Source organism: Camelus dromedarius, chromosome 1 (assembly GCF_036321535.1).
Source record: "Camelus dromedarius isolate mCamDro1 chromosome 1, mCamDro1.pat, whole genome shotgun sequence".
In the NCBI taxonomy this organism is placed as follows: domain Eukaryota; kingdom Metazoa; phylum Chordata; class Mammalia; order Artiodactyla; family Camelidae; genus Camelus; species Camelus dromedarius.
In genome coordinates, this window is record NC_087436.1 from 72416745 (window position 1) to 72440097 (window position 23353).

Below are 23353 nucleotides of genomic sequence, written 5' to 3' on the forward strand. Positions count from 1 at the left end.
CCTGCACAAGTTAAACATTTCAGTATAAGCTTGAATGAAGGATCATAGCAGGTTCTCTTGTTTCGTTCTCAATAAACCTCTTAAACATTTCACCACTAGGTATAATATTTACTGTGGATATTTTATAGCTTTCTGAGGTTAAGAAAGGAAACGCCTATTAATGAGTTCTTTCTCTTTTTAATGGAGATACTGGGAACTGAACCCAGGACCTTGTGCATGCTAAGCACACACTCTACCACTGAGCTATTTCCCTCCCCTTATCGATGATTTCTTAAGAGTTTCTTTTTAAATCACAAGTTAATATTGAATTATATTACTTTTAAATCCTGGAATTTCCACTCTGAGTTCAAACTATGGTGAGATGGCCACATTTTGAACCTAACAAACTTCTGAGGAAACATGGAGATGCAGGTAGAGCCCTGGGGCCTATGAACAGCAGTTGACAACTTCAGAATTAATGGGGGCTTAAGTAGGACACAGAATACTTTCCCATGATTTGAACAATGTATGCTCTCTCTTCCCAATAATAAATAAGATCTTAATGAGATTCTAGAAGTAGAGCAAGCAAACAAACAGAAATAGACCACAAAGACTACCAGAGACATAATACTAGACAATAAATGGTAAACATTCTATGATGTCAGCTTGGGAGATACATGTGTAGATTACCAAACCTAACACAGAACCTTGTACATGGAATTACATGTATTATGTACATATTACATACATAGTAAGAAATGCTTTCTGATTGGTTTATTGCTGACAAGGTCCTATCTTCCATTTGAACTGACATTATTTGTGGTCAATGGCATAAAATTGTGGTAGTACATATAGAATATTGTAACCTAAATATATGGTTAGTGTGATATCTGAGACAAATTTGTTTTTAAATACATACATTTTGTAGTTGCTTTTACAAACTCAGTAAGTAACATTAAATTACCTTGGAATTTTAAATAGAGCATTTTTTTTTTTTTAAAAGCAGTACTCCCATTTTTAGTAATCCGAATAGTCTCCTTTTAGAGTCACACTGAAAGATAGAAAATCAATTTTCTTGGCTCCTGAGGACGTATGGGTGATGATCATTATCAAAAAGATAAAGACAGGTACAATATATACCAAGGCGTTTTCAGGCAAATTTTTTTCTTCTTAAATCGATTGATATTGAAACAAAAGCTTTGCTATAGATTTGAATGAGTTGCAACTATACCTCTTATGTAATGTGACATGACCTATTATTCCAAGTAAACATGTAAATGATTAAAAGGACTATAAGTTGTCTTATGTAGATCAAAACATAGGTATATTAACTAGGAAAATATCTGAGCAAAATTTCCTTCCTTCACTTACCCCCTTTGGAGGAAATCCTTGAACTCCAACACAGTGTTGCTAAAGGTTCAACTTCTAGCAGAGTTGACAAATCACTAAGTAGAAATGGGATAATGAGAGCAGAGCCTGAGACAAGGATTGAAGAGCATTGGGGAGGTGCAGGGAAGACCAGCAGAGAAGCATACAGAAACAATATCGAGACGGGAACACCACCAGAGAAGAGGGCACCGTTAAGCCAGCTGCCACACTGGGACATCAGCTGAGCTCCTGCAGCACCTTCTACTGGAGGATGCTCTGAGTGGTGCACGTCCACGGCCATCAGAGACCGCAGCCCCAGATTCAGGAACCCAACAAACCACATGTAGGGTGAACAGAAATAATTCCACACCTTGTCACCTTGCGGTAAAACACAGAACACAGAGAACAGAGAAAATCTTATAATAAACCAGTGTAATCTTCCATGGGTCAGAGCTCCAGGGAAGAGGCATAGACAGAGCAGTTCTTCGAGTTTCTGGGTAGTATATAACAAAATGCACCCCCCTGTTAAGTCCATGTAAAACTGAATGGTGAGGGGGCAGGTATAGCTCAGTGGTAGAGCCTGTGCTTAGCACACATGAGGTCCTGGGTTCAATCCCCAGTACCTCCAATACATACATACATACACCTAATTATCTCCCCCTTCCCCTCAAAAACTGAATTTATCTGGATCTGAGTTTTGTTTAGTTTGTAAAATAAATGCAATTACTACGGATGTTCAGAGTTTCTATTTAGTGAATAGTAAGCAAGTTTACAATAGAAACCAATCATCAAAATTTTGTTTTGGGTCAGGCACAAAATTTGCTTTGAGATGACTTCTCTCTTTCCAGAAGACTAGAGTGGAAATAAAGGTTAGTAGATTCTCTGTTGAATTATTTGACTGTTTTACTTCCTGACTTATGCAGCCTAATTCTATACACTTAATGATTCTCATTTTAACATTTTTACCTTTAACTTTTTCTTTAAGCTCAAGTGAATGTTTTCTCTATAACCTCCTAGACAACGCTGAGAAATATTGGGCCCATGTCACCCTCAGCATGATCTTCTCCTGTCTGTATGGTGATGTAGGGAGGTTGTACCCAATTCATAGTTTCAGTGCAAATCCTGGTGCAGACATGACCAGTCCAGAGATCAGACCTTTATTAGCCATGTGACCTTGAGCAAATTACTGAATGGCTTACAGGTTAAGTTTTCTCACACTCTCCCCATGAAACCGTGTGCTCTGGTTACATCAAATCACTTCCCAGTTCTCTGAAAACACCATTTTCTATTTGGGCTCAGGGTCTTACATACATTGTTGCCTCTAACTGGAACATCTTTTATCTCCTCCCCTTCCCCTAGCTCATTTGTCTGGATAATCATTACTTTTCTTCAGCTCTTAGTTTATAGATTACTTCCTGCAGGAGGCTCTTCCTGAGCCCTTCAAGTATTAATTAGCTAATGAAGTGTCCAAAGAACAATCATTTTATTTTCACCCAGATCTGCTGGTGAAAGGAAATGAGGCAAAGAGAAATCAACTGACTTGCCCAAGGTTATAAAGCCCAATAAGGGCAGAGGCAAAGCAAGACGCCAGGAGTGTTATCTCCCTTTTCTTTCATTGCTTCTGCTTTAGTTAGCAAGGCCAGCTCCACCCTGGTTGCACCCAGATTCGTGGGATGCTGAGGCATACAATCTCCAGAAAGATGCCCTCTGTGCATTTCTGGGTGAGGCGCATTTCTTCCCCGATGCAGTAATACTTCAGGCCATCTGAGACATCCTGACTGCCACTCCTTGCCAATCAACCAGCATCCTTTCATTGGATCATTGGGTGATATGATCTTAATCTGGACTTACGCCTTTCTCCTGTATTTTTTCCTTGCTGCCAATGTTAACATATATCCGCTGTAATTTAGTTCTCCCCAGATTTCATCTAGAAAATCCACTGCTTCTATGTTATTTTTCTTTTGCTTTCTAAAGAATTCCTTCAGCTGTCTTAACCAGGGGCCCTAGTTTCGTCCAGACTAACTCTCTCCTTTAGCTTTGCATCCAACTGGGTTCCGGATCCTGCACCTCAATCCCCTTAACAACTCTCATGTGAAACTCCTCCTCTCCCGTCCTTGTGAAATTGCCCTAATTATGCCTTTCATCAGCTTTCGCAGGACCATTGACATAACTTCCTAATAGTCTCCCAGGCTGTTCTGTCCAATAAGTCCTACTCACTGCAGAGTGACTGAAAGAGCAGATCTCATCAGGTCACTCTTTTACTTGAGGTCCTGCAACGGCTGTCTATCACCTGAAGCCAATATCACTGGGCTAAGCTGGTGTATTAATTTGCTCAGGCCGCCATAACAAAGTAGTATACCACAGACTGAGTGGCGTGTCCAACAGAAATTTATTTTCTTATAGTTCAGGAGGCTAGAAGTCCAAGATCAAAGTGTTCTTAGGGTTGGTTCCTTCTGAGGCCTTTCTCCTTGGCTTGCAGATGGTTATCTTCTACACATATGTTCACATCCTCTTCACTCTGTATGTGCCTGTGTCCTAATCGCCTGTTTTTATGAGAACACCAGTCACAGTGGATTAAAGCCCATCCCAGTGACCTCATTTTATCTTAATTACCTTTTAAAACAGCCTATCTCCAAATAAGTACTGAGGGTTAAGACTTCAACACAAGAATTCTGAGTACTGAAGGTTATGACTTCAACATAGGAATTTTAGGGGCGACAAATTCAATCCATAACAAATGGCTTACTCACCTTGTTCTTTATAAAAATTCTTATTATTTGCCCACATCACATGATATGCCATGAAACATTCAAAATGCTGTTAGTTGGCCCAAGCACTGGCCCAATCTTCTTTCAAAATGTCACACTCTTCTAACAGAGAGAGCTCCAAAATCTTATCTACCTTCATGGTCATTCCATAACACTTCACCCAATATGCTGCTAATCTATCAGAATCTAAAACTTATCACATCAAATAGGTAAACTGGTTATACTTATTTACTGCAGAAAAAAATATATGTACATTATAAAAATTTGAATGGTAAAAAGGTTATACAGTAAAAAACCCAAATCCTTCCCTCAATTAGAATTTCCTGCCTAAGAAAGTTAGTCACCAAGCAACACTTTAATGTGACCACTAAATACTAATAAGCACTATTTTTAAAAACTTCAAAGAAATAGTTAATGTAATTATGAGCATTCTACATTATGTACAAGTATTTAATTTATACTTCATTTTCATGGTTAAGATATCAAATAGTAGTTAAAATTTGTGTTATTTGTGATCAAAATCAAGTAAAAATAATATGTACACTAAATTCTCTGGGGCGATACACTCAGATTTTGATAGCATTCTTATTTGCAGGCTATGAGGATGTTGACAATAGTACTTTTGATTCTTCTCTTTTTCTTCTTTCATTCAAATTTACTCTTTCAAATTTTCTATAATTAACATGTATAACTTTTGTAATAAAAAATATAACCTTTATTTGAAAAAAAAATTCCAAGGTTATTGTTTAAACAGCCCACAACATCTAGATAAAAGTCAGGATCAGGTCTACTTTTTAAATACACTAATGAAAGAAGCTTCATCTCTTCCACAAGCAACATTTTTATTTTCTTTATTATTATGGCCAAAAAAGGTTTTACCAACTTTATTATTACTAATTTCTTACAGATCTGCTCATGAAAACTTTTTATATTCTTCATTCTTTTTTGTGCCTTTACGTCCACTGCTTTTCAAGTCTTTGCCAAGCTTTGGGGTTCATGAAATACGAGCTCCCTCTAGTGACCAAATTAATTGTGGCCCATCAATGGGAGATGAATGGATAGACAGACAGATCTATGGTATCTGTGATATCTAGGTCTATCTATTTATCCATTATCTATCTGTCTATCTGTCTGTCTATCTATCTATCTATCTATCTATCTATCTATCTATCTATCTATCTATATCGGCTTCTTATTGTGGGATGTGGATTAATTCTAAGGCGAATCAACAAATGCTTAGGCCCCTTGTTTAATCAATTTTAATTGAGGTATAATTTGCATACAATGAAATGTTCCCATTTTAAGCGTGTAATTTGGTGAGTTTTTACAAACATACAGTCCATGTACCATACCGCAATCAAAATATAGAATATTTCCATCACCCACCAAAGTTCTTTCGTACCCTTTTGCAGTCAGCCCCAGACAAACAGTACAGAATAGAAACGGTGGAAACAGAAATCCTTGTCTTATTCTCATCTTAGACGTCTTTCACCATGAAGTGAACCCATCATTAGCTGGGGTTATTCATAGACTTCCTTTATAAGCTTGATGAATATTCCTCTGTTGATAGTTTTCTGCAAGTTTTAAATTTTTTCCATGAATGAATGTTGAATTCTATCAAATATGTTTTCTACATCTATTGAGATCATCACTGCTTTTTCCTTCTTCAATCTGTTGCTGTGGTAAATTACACTGATTAATTTTGAATGTTGAACCAGATAAATTCCACTTGATCATGACATATTACCCTTTTTATATATTGCTTTATTAAATTTGCTATTGATTTTAAAGATTTTTTTGTTACTATGTTGTTGAGGGATAGTGGTCTGTAGTGTCTTTTCTTGTAATGTTTTGGTATCAGGGCAATGGTGACTCTATAAAATGAGTTGGGAAGGCTCCTTTCTCTTCTACTTTTTGAGAGATTTACATAAGATTGTTATCATTGCTTTCTTAAATATTTGAGAGAAATCATCAGTGAAGCCTACTAAGCTTGAAGAATCTTTATCAGAAGATAATTAATTAGTAATTTCATTTAAAATTTTTTCATGGAGTTATTCAATGTTTAAGTCTCTTTTTGGGTCAGTTTTTTAACTGAGGTGTAGTTGAGTTACAATGTTGTGTTAGTTTCTGATGTACAGCATAGTTATTCAGTTACACATATTTATATATTTTTTCATACTTTTTCATTATAGGTTATTACAAGCTATTAAATATAGCTCCCGGTGTTATACAGTAGGGCCTTGTTGTCTATTTTATATATTGTAGTTAGTATCTGCAAATCCCAAATTTGGGTCAATTTTTGATGATTTGTGTTTTTAAATAAATTTGTCTGTTTTATTTAGGTTGCCACATATGTTACATTAAAACTTTTTATATTATTACTTTATTAACATTTTAATACCTTTACATCTGTGGTGATATTCCATTTTCATTCCCTATATTGATAATTTGTGTCCTTGTGAGGGAGTTAATTGTGCCCTATCTACAATCTAGTAAGTTAGCCCTATACAGTTTCATGAAGACTTACAAAAGATACAAGACCCCTGGACAGAGACAAAGAAATTTGTGACAGCAAAAGTAGTAGCCAAAAATGACAAATCCAAAAAGGAAATAAAGAAAATATTTCAATTTACAATAGCACCAAGAAGTATAAAATACTTAGAAAAAACCTAACCAAGGAGGACTTTTACACTGAAAACTGCAAAATGTTGCTGAAGGAAATTAGAGAAGATACAAATAAATGGAAAGATACCCTGTGTTCATGGACTGGAAGACTTAATATTGCTAAGATGCCAATGCTACCCAAAGCAATCTACAGATTTAATGAAATACCCACCAAAGTCCAAATGTCAGTTTTTGCAGAAGCAGAAAAACCCGTTCTAAAATTCATATGGAATCTCAAGAGACCCTGAATAGCCAAAACAATCTCGAAAAAGAACAAAGTTGGAGGTCTTACACTCTCTGATTTGAAAACTTATTACAGAGACACAGTTATCCAAAGAGAAGGTGTTGGCATAGGTCAGACATATAGAATGATGGAATAGAATAGAGAATTCAGAAATAAACCCTTGCATATATGATCAAATGATACTTGACCAAAAAAGTGGCTGGAGTATCAGTGTCATTGTTGCAGTTTCCCTGCCCCACGTACCACAGAGTGATGTAGAGGACCAGATGAAGCCTACCTGCGTAGTGGGTTGCCCCACAGAAGAGGAATTCCGAGTTTAAGGAGTCCATCACTTTTAGGGCAAGCAGTAAGTGAGCATCCTCCCTAGCACAGGGAGACATTACCTTATCTCTCAGAATTACTGGCTGCATGAAGACTCCTGAGAAACGGCCCAAGTAGAAAGTGGTCAGGGTCTGGAGTCTTGACACTCAGCAAGACACACAGGAATGTGAATAGTCCATAGTGCACTGCCTCCCAGCAGTCCTCTTTTTCCCCTAGTTAATATAATTAGTTTATCAATTATATTGATCTTTTCCAAAAACTTGCTTTTGATTTCATTGATTTCCTCTGTCATTTTTGTTTTCCATTTAATTTAGCGCTTATCTTTAGCTCAACGGTTCTTATTTTTCCCATTTGTTAAGATAGAAGCTTAGACCACTGATTTTAGACCTTTACTCTTTTCTAAAATAAGCATGTAAGGCTATGAATTTCTCTAAAAGAAATGCTGCTTTAGCTGCATTTCTCAAATTTTGATATGTTCTCTTTTCCTTCAGTTCAAAATTATTTTCTGATTTTCCTTTTCATGTCTTTGTCCCGTGAATTATTAGAAGTTTGTCATTTTTTTCAGCTACAGAATCAAGTACCTTTCTTTGAGCCTTAGATGTACCACTTACTAGACTGGTAGCTTTAGGCAAGTTCTTTAATTTCTTTGAAGTTCAAATTTATCATATGTAAAATGGGAACAATAAAAGACTCTACCTCCCAGAGCTATCGTGAAGATTAAATGAGGCAATCTATGTTAAGGACACAGAAGAGGACCTGGCACAGAGTAAGCCTACAGAAACTGCTAGGTATTACTAGTGATTTTTTTTTTTACTTTTTATTTAATGAAACTTAATTCACAAATAATCCTGCATTTTTAACATGTAAATTACTTTTTATTTTCTCAATTATACATTTTTCATTTTGTGCACCCTTTTTCTGTATTTTGCATTATCCCTTCAGATTGGACTACAAGAAAAAACATTTTTAAAACAGTATGTAATTCAAGGGCATGAAACTACTTGTGTTTCCTTCATATAATCACTAATTAGGTAATATGTCTAATAGACCCCTGCTTTCCCCTAAAGGAAAGTAACCAAACCGCTTATTTGTCTAGTATAGCTTCCTAGTTCCTGCTCCCTTCTGCCTGTAAGTCTTTCATTTGATGAAAGACAGGCCCCTTGGAACTCCTTTCTATCTCGTAAATTGGATGCTGCCCGATTCAAATTGGTTTTTGTTCAAATAAACTCTTAAAATTTAAAAATAAGCCTCAGTTTGTCTTTTAGCATATCCCAGCATAATGAACGGACAGGCTGATTTTTACTTTTTCAAAGGGAGCTGATGTTTTGTTTTCTCACTACAAATTCACTGCATGAGGCAGGTTCCTACGCTGCCTCTAGACTCTAGAAAGTGACAGACATTGGCCAATCTTTTCTCACCAAAGTGGAGGTGAAAAGGCAGAGCTATAGAAATCCTTAGATCCAGGCCTTGCTCAGCCAGGTCCTCCTCTTACTCCTACACACTCACACTTGTGTTTCTTTCTCCGGCTCTCAAGGTATCCCGAAGTCTCACAAGGGAGTGAGAAACACTTTTCCTGCTTTAAATCAAATTCCAGGAACCCTCGGAGGCTGCTGGGTGGAGCGCTGGTTTGGGAGAAAAGGGGGATGCTGCTTGAACTAATTAGTTTAGCCGCCTTCCCTGTGTCCTCGCTACTGGAACATTAGCGTGCCCAGTGGGTGAGAAGCCTAGTCGCCGCCGGGCCACACCGCAAGCCGCCAGTTCCCTGACGCACCTGCCAGTACTCTGCCCCGCCCGCGGCTTGCGTCCCGCCGCGCACCCTGACACTCCCGGAGCTCCTTCGGGCCCGCCCCCGGCCCTGAGCTCTGCTCCTGACCCCGCCCCTGCGTGGAGCCCCCGGGCACCCGGCTGCTGCTGGGACGCGTACCGGGTGGGGGCGGAGCCTGGCTGCCGCTGCGGGACCGGAGCGGCGGGAGGTGGCGCCTCGGTCCAGAAGCCGGGGACTCGCGGCCATGACAGTGTCGGCCCGCGGCTTTTGGCTGCTCCGCGGCCGCCTAGGCCAAGTGCCGGCGCTGGGTGGGAGCGCGGTGCCCCCCTTGGCCGCGCCGGCGCCGGGAGCGGCCGGACGCGCGTTCCGGGGCTTTCGGAGCAGCTGTGTGAGGTACGAGCGCTCCCGGACGCTCGACCTCCTCGGGTTTCTGGGCACCCGGGTGCGAAGCCGCCGGCGGTGGGAGGGGCGGCGGGGCGCCGGCAGCTGGCGCGGGCGAGGCCCTCGCGCGCGAGGCCGGGGCTCCACGGCAGTCGCTCGGCGCGGCGGGGCTGGGGGCGAGGCCTGCCTGGGCTCCGAACTTGGCCTGGCGGCCCGGCGGGGAGGTGCTTCGGCCTCCAGTCGGGCGCCTTGGACGTGCTCTGCGTTCACCAGAATGTTCCATCTTTGCAGCAGGTGCAGTGGAGTGATCCAGGAAGACTTTTGAGGCCCCAAGGAAAGGTGCCATAAAAACACGTGGTCTCTTGTTTCAAACACTTTGTTTTGGTTATTGGCATGTTTCGTAGACAAAGGAGCGGGGATGTCCAGCTGGCTTAGTAGTCTTTGAGTTTCTGAATTTCTTGGTTGGTAGTTATACTGATATCTTTTCCAGCTCTAAAATCCTTAATGATTTCACACAACAGACATTAATCTTGCCTTATTCTTTTTCTGTATGGCGCTTCCTGAATCTCTTAAATCGTAGATTGAAGTTATCAGTTTTACATTCACTGCATCTCTTCGGACCTTGTTTCTGCCTGGCATGTTGCAAATACAGAACAGTTCGGTTTTTAACTCTTCTGCACAGTGGTACCCAGGAGCACTTCATCCTTCCGTCATATACTTGTAGTTACAAACTAAAATCTAAGAAGCTAAAAATACATTCCCTTGACGCAGAGCTAGTGAGTCCAGAAGAGATTCTGTTTTCTGACTTTCGGGGCTTCCAGAAATGTGCTTTCACTGCAGTTTTATATTTTACTTCACAGAGATTATGTCTTACTCATCTTTTTGTATCCCCAGTGCTCAGCATTGTACCTGGAAGAAAGTAATGATCAGTAATGTGGAAAGACAGAGCTACTGCTTATTTAACTTAAATTAACTCCCCCATTGTGTATATTTTGGACCTTAGGCTTGAGTGACTGATATTAAAAACAGTATTTCCTGTGGGGTTTACTTTGGACATAGTTTATAGTGACTACTACTTGTCTTTCTCAAGTATATGTGAGAAAATAACAGAGATTTCAGAGTTCTGGTTGTGGAAGCTCTCAGTGTCTGAAAAAATTGTCCAGTTGGTCTGGAACTATCAATTCTACTACCTAGGAAAAGATTCTGTAGAATTCTATTTGTTCTACAGAAATGAAGGAATTATGTACTATAGTCACTCTTATTTCGATAATTATTTTTTGAATTTCAGTTATTTTTGGGCTTCTTTCCAGAGTGCAGATAACCTTTTTCAAATTGTATAGCTGGTTAACTTCCCTTTGTCAGCTGATGTAAATAAACGACCCCAACACCCTATCTTCTCCATGTACATTGAATGGGAGCCACAATAGTTACAACCCCAACATTTCATTGTAGCCACTTGCTCCACACATATCCATACACACACACACACACACACACACACACACAGAAAATTCAGATTTTTAAAAATTAAATTAATGGCCTCTTTATAATTTAAAATAGTTGAGTGCAGTAGTTTTTGAAAGCTATTTTTAATATAAAGAAGTATTACTTTCAACCCAGCTGGTTTCAGCCCTATTTAATACAAATTATAACTGTATAAAATAATAATACTTTTGATAGTTTTTACTTTTTCAAGGCAGCACCAGTTAAGTTAGTATTAGGTGGTGTTTTTGATGTCCTCTTGGTGTTGAATACCATATATGAAGGTGAGGTTGGCTGTAAGGTTGAGAAACACCTGTGGACTGGTGGGTCTCGGGTGGGGAGGAATTCGGACAGTGTGTTGATGCTTATTGGTGTCTCTTTTCTCTTCTAGGACCAGCAGAGAGAAGAGATTCCTTCCAGAGGTCACCACTGTCTGCCTCCCCACTTGTCCCCATCCTCAGTCATCTTTTTTCTGATACGTAGTGACACGTTAGTTGTCTAGTTCTTCATAGTGAGTGTTTTTAAAATCTGATATCATTCCTACTGACTTGAAATTTGAACCTTAGTGTTAAATTGTCTTTAAGTTTTATAAGCTCTTTCCCCAGTGATACTGACTGTTTTCAATCAACCGATTTATTACCAGTTTCTGAGTTATAGCACCTTAAATGAATAATGAAAAAAAACTTTGATCATTTTTTCATATTTTTGACTAATTAGATACCTATAATAGTTGAACATATAAATACTTTTTTAGTGGGAGAGTTTTTTTAATAAGCAGAATTTCAATAAATAATGTTTGGCAAAATTTGAAAGGTACAGAATCTTGAAGTATCTTTTAATATTAACCTCTCAATGGTTTTCCCTTTAAAATTTGCAATTATTTTTTTTCCTATTTTCTCAAGAGAAATTAGATCTTATTAACTGGAAGAAAATATATTTAATGTCATAGAAATAAATAAGCCCTTCTATTTGTTGCAGCTTATTGTTTCTTGAATTACCTAAACAGCCAAAAAGTTAAAACATTCTTAGTGATCGAATTTTTCCCATTTTTCCTTTCTGTACGAGAGATTTATAAATAAAAATATCCTTGGGTTATAAACATCACATGAGTCTTTGGCATAGGGCTTTTCAGTGTATGGAGCCAGGTAGCAGCCTGTCCCATTTGGAGGTGAGGTTATAGACTTCGCACATTCAGGCCATGCTGTAAGCAGATTTGCAGGTGTCCTACAACAGGGACCTCCCCAGATCCTACACTTTAGATCCTCCTATCTGAATTCATTTTCAGTAACTAAATGGATAGCCCAAGCATTTGTTCCATGTTTATCCTGTTGCTCAGTGATTGCAAAAATCATTCATTTGCCAGATTCTCTTTATTTTTCCTCTCCTGCTGATTCCTTTTAGTATTTGTAAAATCTTGTATGCTGACCGACAGCTCATTATAGAAGCCTCACCTTTTCTTTTTATCTCACTGCTAATGGCTTTATAATTTTTATAGCTAGGCTGGCATTTAAAAAAAAACCATATTTTTGGAGTTAGTAAGAGACTCCGGTTTATGTTGTTTAAATAATCATGATTTGTAGAGTGGGGTGTTTAATAATTAAAAAACAAAATTTATCAGTAAGGCTGTTCAGCTTCCTTTAGACTCTCCCCTCTAGTGCTTACTCAGTATTTCTCTCTCTGCCATAGAATTATTTGATTTAAAGATCTTTTTATCCTCTTGTGAAGCTTGAAGGGCCCAGATTCCAGTTAGGACCATTACTAAAGGTGATTTTCCGTAACCTGATTTCAGCCAAGATAGAGTTAGTCCCAATGACTAGCAAAGGCAGTTTCTTAAAATCATGTTTTATTTTGTTGGCAATATTATAGAGTGGTTTTCCTATTGTAATGCCTTACATGTTCTAAAGAAAATGATATATGATAGCTAGCTGGTTACAATTTTTGATTTCCAAGCAGTTCTTATTTCATTTTAGATTTCAAACCTAAATGTTTCACCATTTCTGTGTTGCCGTTGTTTTTGCTAATATTTTATTGGCTGCATCATCTATATTAAGTCAATTGGCCATAACTTACATAACCATCTTTGCTGTTGTTTAATGTCTAGTCCTTGAAACATGAAATAATTTACTCTGAGATTCAGGTCATGTTCTTGTCAACGTCATACCAACCAGGTTTGTTCACTTTCTATATAAGTTTCTATAATTACTTTTATTAAAGGGTATGCCTAGAGCTAAGAGACTATTCAAAGATTCATAATTCTAAAGTGGGGGCATATTATAGTTTAAAACAAATGTTTCCGCCCCACCCCCTTGGCTGTTTATCATTAACTTTGCAATGAATATCATCTTGCCTTTAAATAATCCAGTTGTGTTGTTGAAAAATTCTTAATATTTAATGATCCCTTACTCTGTGTTAAGCACTTTGATGGGATTTTTCACATACAGTATGTCATTTGTCCTTACAACAACTGAAGGAAGTAGACACTGTTACTATTCCCAATTAACAGATTGAGAACAGGTTGAGACATAGAGAAATTAAATAACTTGTCCAAGATAACACAAGAAATAAATAGTGACGACAGGATATGAAGCTGCACGCAACCCAGTGCTTTACTCTATATGCAATTTATAATTGTCATATCTCACTGTTGCTTTTCCTCTTTTTCAAAACATTTATTAAATCTCATAGAACTCCTGTGAGTCAAGAAAACTAATTTTGCATATAGACATTAAATACTGTCAGATTCCCTCACTGCCAGGTAACCTGGGACTTCATGAGAAGAATTTAGACCTCCTTAAACTTAGATGGGAGGTCACTAACCTCTGATAAATTTAGCATTTTCTTCAATTATGAATGTTGGCAACACACCACAGTAGTATTAGCAGTACTTGTGAGGTTTCCAGTAAAAATACAGATATTTTAATATCACAGAGTTGAGGCAGAGATCTCAAAACATACACACTCACCACTACTCTGGTATTATGGTAGTTATTAGACTTGCTACTAGATCCTTTTATTTAATGCTTTTAAAAAAATGTTTGATAACAGTATTTCAATAAAACTGGCTTCCTTGTAAACCTGTATATCCTATATTAAACATTTAAAAAGATTGTTCTGAGAAGGTGTCCATAGGGTTCAACAGACAGCCAAGGATTCTTATGGTATAAAGCTTAGCATCTAAGATTTTTCTGAAAAAGTATGTGTGTTTAGGTAGCTACTGATGTTCCAAGTTACAAGTTAGGGCCCTGGAAGAGTTAAGTTACAAAACTGAATATCAGTCATACTTAATGAAAAGAACTTGCTTTACATTGTATTGGTTTGCAGAAGTATAATTCCTGATAAAATTACTTCACAGTGTAAGAAGTATTTAGGATATGAAATGAATGTTTTTAAAAGGCCCTAAACTTAACCTTCCTAAGAATTCTTTTACTTTAAAAACATTCACTTACTTCAAAAGGCTCCCTAGTACTAGTGATTGGTTTTATTCCACGTGTAGTTTTACCCTGGTTCCTTTGGATTTCATATCAATGAAACTGTTAAGACCTGCAGAGATGTTTAAATTGCTCATGATTGTATTAGGCTTTTTCATCTTTGTAGATCATAAAACCGTTTACTGCAGCTCTAATTAAAGTTGTGGTTGAAAGTGAGATTAAAACGTAGATGCAGAAGCAAAATGTCAAGTATATAAATTAGATACACTCTTGATCTTGGGTAGATTTTATTTGCTGTTACTTTACTATTTTGTAAAGGAATGTTTTGATACACAGGAAAGTCCTGATTTTTTTCTCTCCTGTTTACTGCTTTGCTTTAGTTAATTAAACACTTCATTTAGTTTTAGTAACCATAGATTAGGATGGTTACAATTTATTTTCTGGAAAGTATAGGTAAGTAATCAAGCTCTTAGAAACAGCGCTAAATGCTGATGGCTTTCTGGTGCCATAATTACTTTTGGTTCTCTGAACAGGTGTCCATCTGTTACTTAACAGAAACTAGGAGAGAGAGCCATTTTTACAAATCAGCCAATCAACTCTTAGCCAAATTCTCTTATGTAAGGTCAACAGAGAACATTCCCATTGTGTAGATGAGGAAATTGCAAGCCTTTGAGAGCAGTTAAGTGACTTGTCCAATTTCATTATAGCTACTAAGGGTGAACCAGGGCTGGGACTCAGGACTTCTGGCTTTGGGTGAGTAATTTGTACTGAATTGTGTTGCCCTACTAACCTCCTCCCATCCGCCTTCCACTCTGATTTATTGCCTCCTAATGAAGTCACACTTAGTGCTAGCCTAGCAATGGGGTGAGAATAAAGTACTGAAAGAGAATAAAGTGCTAAAGAGAAGTCCTGCCTTCTCTGGGGGTGACTTGCAACATTTCTGCCTTTTTAGGAAATGTCACCTGAGCAAGTAATGACAGGGTGCCTTGTATGAAAGCTATCTAAGGGGTCAAATTGACTTCACTTTTGATGTGTATTAATGGCAATGTGACTATATAATTTTTTGATGAAACAAGCAAATTTTTAAGAGTAAAAAGTGATGAAAGTTACATATTTAGAACATTTATTGATTTATATTAGGCAACCTATAAAATAATTCTATTCAAAACTATTTTCAAAGTTAACATTTTTAAAAGGTAATTTACATCCTTATATATTAAGATAGTTTAAGTTTTTTATCTTAATTTTTATTAATACCCTTAAATGTTTGTGTTAACTAAGCAAATATTAACTTTTAACATGTGACACATTCTTGGTGCACATTCCCATGCAGTTGACTCTTGAACAATGCAGAGGTTAGGGATGCTGACCCTCCACACAGTCAGAAACCTTCACAGTTGGCCCTCTGTATTTGCAGTTCTGCATCCTCAGATTCAACCAACTGGGAATCATGTAGCACTGTGGTACCTTTTTAGTGAAAAAGATCTAAGAACAAGTGGACCTACGCAGTGCAAACACATTTTGCTCAGGGGTCAACCAAACTTGAATCAGTTTCTTAGCCATATCTTCCTTTAACACCTAGTTTCTGATACTTTTCTGAAAAAAAAAAAGAAGTTAAATTTGCTGCAGTTTTCTTAATTACTCTTTTCTTTAGACAGTAGTATTTTTATGGTTTTAAAAATACTGTCTCTGCAGATGCTAAAGCACCTGGTAAACACAGAACAAACTGCTAAAGGGAACATAGTCTCAATTCTAGTTTTTAAAATATTGAATGTGAAGATATTTCAACCTAAATAATTTTCACAGGTGCTATCTGCATGTCTCCTTTCAAAGTACCTTTCTTTGACAAATACTTAAGATAAAAGTTATCAAATAAGTTGTGCCTATTTATGATTTAAAATATTTTATTATTTATAGATGCAGTAAATGATAGGTCTTCTCAGTTGTATTCCATTAAATTACAAACTATAAATTTATTCAGTGAAAAATAGGAACTTTATCAAAAGCTCTTCCCACAATTAGAACATTTTAAATTGGATTGTAGATGTATTTGTTTACTAAGTCTACCATAAACAAAGTACCGCAAACTAGATGGCTTTGTGGAGGAGACGATATTCCCCTCTTTTGTCTCTCAGTTCCTTGAGCTGGTAATTAAAATGACATAAGACAGATGAACAGGAGAAAATCAAGGTTATTATGTACGTATGGGAAATTCACATAAACGTGGAGAATTCCTAAGACAGTAAGGCAAGATGAGGTTTGTATGTTATTCTAGACTAAGGAGAAGAAGGTAAGGGTCTGGGAAAAGAGAAGTAAGGAAGGTGAAGAGTTACTGTTTGTTAAATGTTTGCTGGGTCATCTAGAGACAGTGGGACACAGAAAGGACTTTGATCAAATGGGTCTTGCCAGCTTCCTCCTTGTCTACCACACCTAGTTCATACTCTACTATGTTTATCTGTGGTTGTACCATGGTTATCTGTGGTGACAGCACCTTCCTGAACCAGGCCTCCTATCTTAAATTCTCTTAGGCATTTAGGAGGAATTTCAAACATTCTTCCTGAGTCTTTTGGCCCTTGCTTGTTTCAGCATGAAATAATGTGTGTGGCACATCTTGGGGCAACTTGCCCTGAACCCCATCAGCTTAAAACAACAAAAAATGTATCCTCACATTTGTGGAGGCTAGAAATCTGAAACCAGCGTATTGGCAGGACCATGCTTTTCTAGCCTGTTGTTGCTGGCAGTCCTTGGTTTTCCTTGTCTATAACTGTGGGACTCCACCCCTGCCTCTGTGGTCATATGGCTCTCTTGCCTGTGTCTTCTCTTCCTACAAGGACGGCAGTCATGCTGGATTAATGGTCCACGCCGGTATGACTTCATCCTCCATCTTAATTACATCTGCAAATACTTTATTTCCAGAAAAGGTCACAGATACCAGAGATTAGGATTTGAACATACCTTCTTAGGGTCACAATTCAACACACAACAATAGAATTTCAAAATCGCTTGTATATTATTTGAGCCATCATTGTTTAATTAGTTCAGTGTTTCTCTCGCTTTTGAAGGGAAACATTTCTGTTTGTAAGCTTTGATTTCAGTGATTGCAACTCACTAAAAGTTTCAAATCTGAAGTCCCATCTGCCTTGGTCTATTTTTTTTTAATATATTGATTAACAATGTTCAACAAATTTTGAATAAAATGCAACGCTTTTAGGTCTTTTGGACTCATTTACAAAATAGATTTTTAAGTACATTTCTAAAATCTGATGTAGGGAATAAAGAGAATACATTCTGCTGTGATGAAATTTTTTTTGTATTCAATATAAACTTCACAAAAGTTTTTTAATTAAGTTACAAAACTGTTTATATGTACGATATTTATTAATTTGTTATCAATTTATACTTTATTTGGTAGATTCTAGCTTATTTGCACATTATTATGGATAAAGAGTCCTATGACCAGTTTCGAGCACATATGCTTCACAGGTTTCCTTATATGGAAAGTAGCTGACCCCCTATCAGGAATACTAGAGTGGGGATTCCTGCTTTGAGAGTAATGGGGGCATAAATCAGAGATTCCTAATCAAGGCTCAGCAGAAGCTCTTTATAGATATTTTAATTAAACCCTGTGGGATTTTTAGGTCTAGCCTATACAGAATCTCAAAAAGTTCCTGACAATTCCTTAGCCAGTCTGTCTTAACTGAGTCCTGTTGTGTTCTGTAAAAGAAATTGTGTCAGAAATGGTGGAGATTTTCTTAAGAGACAAAAAGTGGACACTAGAGGCAAAGATGGTTGAGTTTCACATTAAAATCAAGAACTCATCAAAAGTAACCATTTAATAAATGAAAAGACAAGCCACATACTATGATACTTGATACACAGATATAACTAATATAAGATTAATATTCAGAATGCATAAATAACTACTTCAAATTAGGCATGGGCTAATAATTCATTAGAAAAATGGTCAAGAGATGAACAGGCATTCCATCAAGAGGAACGCCAAATGGCCATTAAACCTATAAGATACCCAACCTGTAGTGATCAGGGAAATGCATATTAAAATCACAACAAAATTCCATTAACTAATTGGTTAAATTAAAAGCTTTGACAAAATCAAGGAAGTAGAGCAATAGAAATTCTTAAATACTACTGGTGGACTTGTGAACTAGTGCAATCACTTTGGAAAACAAGATGGCATAAATTGAACATACATAAATGATCTTATAATCCCGCAATTCTATTCCTGGGTGTAAACGTTAGTGAAATATTCTCATATTTCATATTATATACATATATAAATGTGATAGATGTCATGTAGATCATGTATATTATAAATTATCACACATAGTATATATGGTGTATATTATTATAATAATAATGTATATTGTTATATTTTTAATGTTTAGAGATAGAAACATTAGGTTAAATGGTAAAAAAGAACAATGGAATTATAAACCAAAATTTCAGGATCATATTTAACTCTATGAGAAAGGAAAAAGTTTTTGGTAGGGGAGGGTTATATAGACAATTTCAGTGATGATGATACTATTTTTCTTAAACTGGATGACAAGGTTTTTAATTTTACTATAATTGTTTTCTTTTCATGTGTTTTATATTTTGCATCTACTCATTTAATATAATTCAAGATCTATTTGATAACATTTAAAATATTTTAAGATAGAAAGATAAATATCCAGAATACTACCTATTTCACCATTTTATTTTATGTATTCCCTTTTAATCTTTAGTCATATGCATTCACATTTTAACAGTTATAATTATGAACCTACAATTTTTCATTTAATTTCTTCACTTAATTTTATACAATGAACATTTTCATATATTGATGTTTTTATAGTTAATTATTTTCAGTGGCTGCATAGTAAAAAATACAAATTGTGCAAATTATAATAAAAATTTAAGTCTGAGAATTCCACAGATATTTAATAAACATATACAATGTGCAAAATACTCTCAGGTATTAAGGAAGAACAATGTTTCAAGTCGAGGGAATAGTACAAGTGAATTCTCAGGAATGAGAACCTGGTGCGGTTGATAAGCTGAGATTTAGCTATGTGTAGTGTGGGACTTGGTGAGCACAGTGAGGCTGAAGAAAGCTCATGCAGGAGTGTGTAAGCCACAGGACATTTGGATTTGAGTTAAAACTCCCATTTTTCAGTTTCTCAGGTCAAAAATTTTGGAGTCATATTTGACTCGTGTTCTTTTTCTCACACCCTACACCTAATCTCCCAGTGGCCCCAGCCTCAAAATAGATTCTAAATCAGGCTACTTAGCACCTCCACTGCTATCCGCCTTGTCCAAGCCACCATCATCCCTTGCCTGGGATACCACACTAGCCTCTTAACTGGTGTCCCTGCTTCCCCCCTTCCTTCCATTGAGTATGTCCTCCGCATTTTAACCAGTTATCACTAAATTAGGAAATGGCACTCCTCAAAATCTCTAGACAGCTTTCTATCTCACAATAAAAGCAAATGTCCTTCTGAAGGCCTGTCGAACCCTGTGTGATCTGATGTCACACTACTTCTCTGACTTCATGTCCTGTTCTGGTCCATTTGTTCTTTCCACTGCAGCCACTGGCCTCCCTGTTATTCATCAGACATGCCAGGTATGCTCCTGCCTTAAGTCTTTTGTGCTTGCTGTGTACTTCCTAATTTAGCCTAGAATTCTTTTCTCCAGATAACCACATAACATATTCCTTCATTTCCTTCAATGCCACCTGATTAATCAGAGAAGTGACACCTTAATCCACCTATGTAACATGGTAATTCTGGCCTCCAGGTATGCCTTTTCTTTCAGTTTATACATATGATATGTTAAATATTTGCTTTTTTAAAAAATTTGCTTATGTCTTCTCTAACTGGAATATAATTTTCATGAAAGTGGCCCATTTGTTCCATATTATTTATATTCCTGGTGCCTAGAATAGTGCCTGGCATATAGTTGATTTCAATATGTATTTATTAAATTAATAAAAATTGGACATGTGGATTTAATGAGGGAAGTGATATGATTCCATTTGGAAAACCACTCTGGCTGCAGTGTGGAAAATGGATTGGCAGAATTCAAGACTTGAGCCAGGGAGAATTCCTAGGAGTTGTATGCTTCTGTGGCTGGAAATTTGGGTTGTTGCTGATACTTAACATTTTTCACCAATATGTGTGTTGAAAAAAAAATCTCATCTCCTTATGCACTAAAGTCTTTTATGTGAGCTATGAATGTGTGTGTTTACCAGTCCTTCCAGCATATCAGCTGATACAGGCATCCTCCTGTTGGACCTCCGCTAATCCCAAGTTGCTTCATTTATCTTTGTATCACGTCTCCCACAGAGCCGGAGTTGCGAGGCTCTGCAGTGACTGAGGGAATCAATGGAATGGACCAGTTGCTACTGAAAATGCTCTAAGTCCGTATACATAATTGGATGGGAGTCTTATGCGTGTTTACTCATAAACACCAGCGAGGCCAGGCTTTACCATTTCAGCTGTAATTAGCAAACTGACTTAGCACGTCAGTGCTGTGATGTAAAGGAAGCCCTGTCACCTCAGACCCCAACACAGAAGGTGTAGTCAAGTTTCATCTGTAGATAGACTGTCTTCATGGAAGTGATTAATCAGTTTACGCCATTGTTACCTCCACCATCCTCAGGTTGACACAGCTCTGTAGTGTCTAGGGCATCGGTATCCTGGATACTTATGCTCAGTGATTGCCAGTTTCACAGTAGCCCATGAATAAGTCATTGTGTTTAACAGAGAATCAGCTAATAAAACATGTGCGCAGCTGTATTGCTATTCATATGCTATAAAATGTAACATAGAACTCAGATGGCTTTATATTTTAAAATATAAATATATGTTCTTAAGAGTGAATTCTAGTATATTAGCAGATAAACTTGCTTCTATATAGTAGAGTATTTTACCTATCTGAATATTGCTGACACAATAAATTTTTAGAAAGTAATTTTTACTGCCTTATAAATGAGTCATGCTTGAATTATTTGCAGTGTCTGCAACCCTTCATATTTGTTAATGTAAGAGTCCTTGTTCTCTTAGTATTAAAATTCTACTTAAATGAATTACTAAAAAATGTGCACCAGGAATTCAAAGTAAATAGTGGAAAAAGTTTGTTACTTAGTTCTGAAAAATAAAATTTAAACTCAAAATGAATATATTTTTATCTTAACTTGATTTAGTCTATAATTGTAATTACATACTAATTACTAGAATGTACAAAGGCAAACTACAAAAGCTCACTCAAGAAATAATAAATAACCTGAAGAGCCCTCTATATTAAAAAATTAATTTGTAGTTTTAAACCTTACAACACAGAAAGCTCCAGGACCAGATGGCTTCACAGGTGAAGTCTACCAATCATTTAGGGAAGAAATAATACGAATTCTACACAAACTCTTCTGGAAATCTGAAGGGGATGGAATACTTCCTAGCACATTCCCTGAGGGCAGCATCACCCTGACACCAAAAGCATGCAGAGACAGTACAAGAAAGGAAATCTACAAGTACCTCTCATGTACATAGGTACAAACATTTTGTCTTAAAATTTTGATGAAATCCAAAATATCTGGAAATGATAGGTGGGAAGTTTATCCTAGGACTGCAAGGTTGGTTTCACATTTGAAAATTAATCAATGTAATTTAACGTATTAATAGACTAAAACCAAAAAAAGCATATGATTATATGATCTTCTTAATAGACACAGAAAAAGCATTTGACAGTATTCTGATACAAAGCCTCATCAAACTAGGAATAGAACTAAATCACAAAACTGAATGTGTAACCTAAACCCATAAAACTTCTATAAGGAAACATTGGAGAAAATGTGACCTTGAGTTAAGACAAAAATTTCTTATACACAATACCAAAAGCATAAACCATAAAAGGAAAATTAATTGAAATACATCAAAATTGAGAACTTAGCATCCAAAGACACAGTTAATAGAATGGAAATATGTCAAATCACATATCTTATAAAGGACTTGAATCAAGGATATATGAAGAACTCTCAAAATTCAATATTAAAGGGCAAAAACTCAAATCACACAATTCACCAAAGAAGATAGGCAGATGCTGTATAAGCACATGAAAAAAGTGCTCAACATCATTATTCATCTGGGGAATGCAAATTAAAAGCACAGTCAGATGCTGCCATATAGCCACTAGATTGTCCAAAATTTAAAAGACTGACCATACCAAGTGATGGCAAGTATGTGGAGCAACTGGAACTCTTGTATACTGCTTGCAGAAATGTAAAATGATACAACTTTGGAAAACAGATTGACAGTTTCTTACAAATTTAAACATACCGTATGACCCAGTCATTCTGTTCCTAGATATTTGCTCAAGAGAAATGAAAGCGCATGTGCATACAAGACTTGCCCATGAATGTTTATAGCAGCTTTGTTTGTCATGACTAAAAACTGGAAACAACATAAATATCCATCAACCATTAAATGGATATACACATTTTGGTATGTCGTTACAATGGAAAGCTACTCAGCAATGAAAAGAAATGCACTACTGATATGTGCAGCAACATGAATGAATTTTAATTGTGCTGAGTCAAAGTAGCTGGATAAAATGGAGTATGTGGTGCATGATTCCATTTTTATAAAATTCATGATGATACAAACTAATATATAGCAACAGAAAGCAGATCAGTGTTGTCTGGGGACATGGCAGGGACAGATGGAATGGTGAGATTAAAAAAGGATTACCAGGAAACTTTTGGGGTTGATGGATATGTTTCTTTTCCTGATTTTGGTGATGGTTTCCCAGGTATATACACACATTAAAACATCAAATTGTACACGTTAAGTATATGCAGTATATTGTATGTCAGTTACACCCTAATAAAGCGATTATAAAATTAGGACAGTGGAGTAAGATTGGTACACTGAACTTACAATGACCTTTCATGTCT

At 36.8% G+C, this 23353-nt stretch overlaps 1 protein-coding gene across 5 annotated transcripts in view; it reads left to right on the forward strand.

The window, feature by feature from the left end:
- The first annotated feature begins 9258 nt into the window (after window positions 1–9258).
- The window catches only part of MTHFD2L (methylenetetrahydrofolate dehydrogenase (NADP+ dependent) 2 like), a 115390-nt gene continuing 101295 nt past the window's right edge, over window positions 9259–23353 (forward strand). The window contains exons 1-3 of one of the 5 annotated variants that reach the window (XM_031470637.2): window positions 9259–9502; window positions 11364–11483; window positions 15108–15526. In XM_031470637.2, coding sequence (XP_031326497.1) covers window positions 9354–9502; window positions 11364–11448 — 234 coding nt within the window. In that variant the 5' untranslated portion in view covers window positions 9259–9353 and the 3' untranslated portion in view covers window positions 11449–11483; window positions 15108–15526. Of the gene's footprint in view, window positions 9503–9781; window positions 9830–11363; window positions 11484–15107; window positions 15527–21566; window positions 21951–23353 lie in introns of those variants that run through there. The other 4 variants (XM_031470606.2, XM_031470631.2, XM_031470582.2 and 1 more) reach the window with 4 other exon arrangements.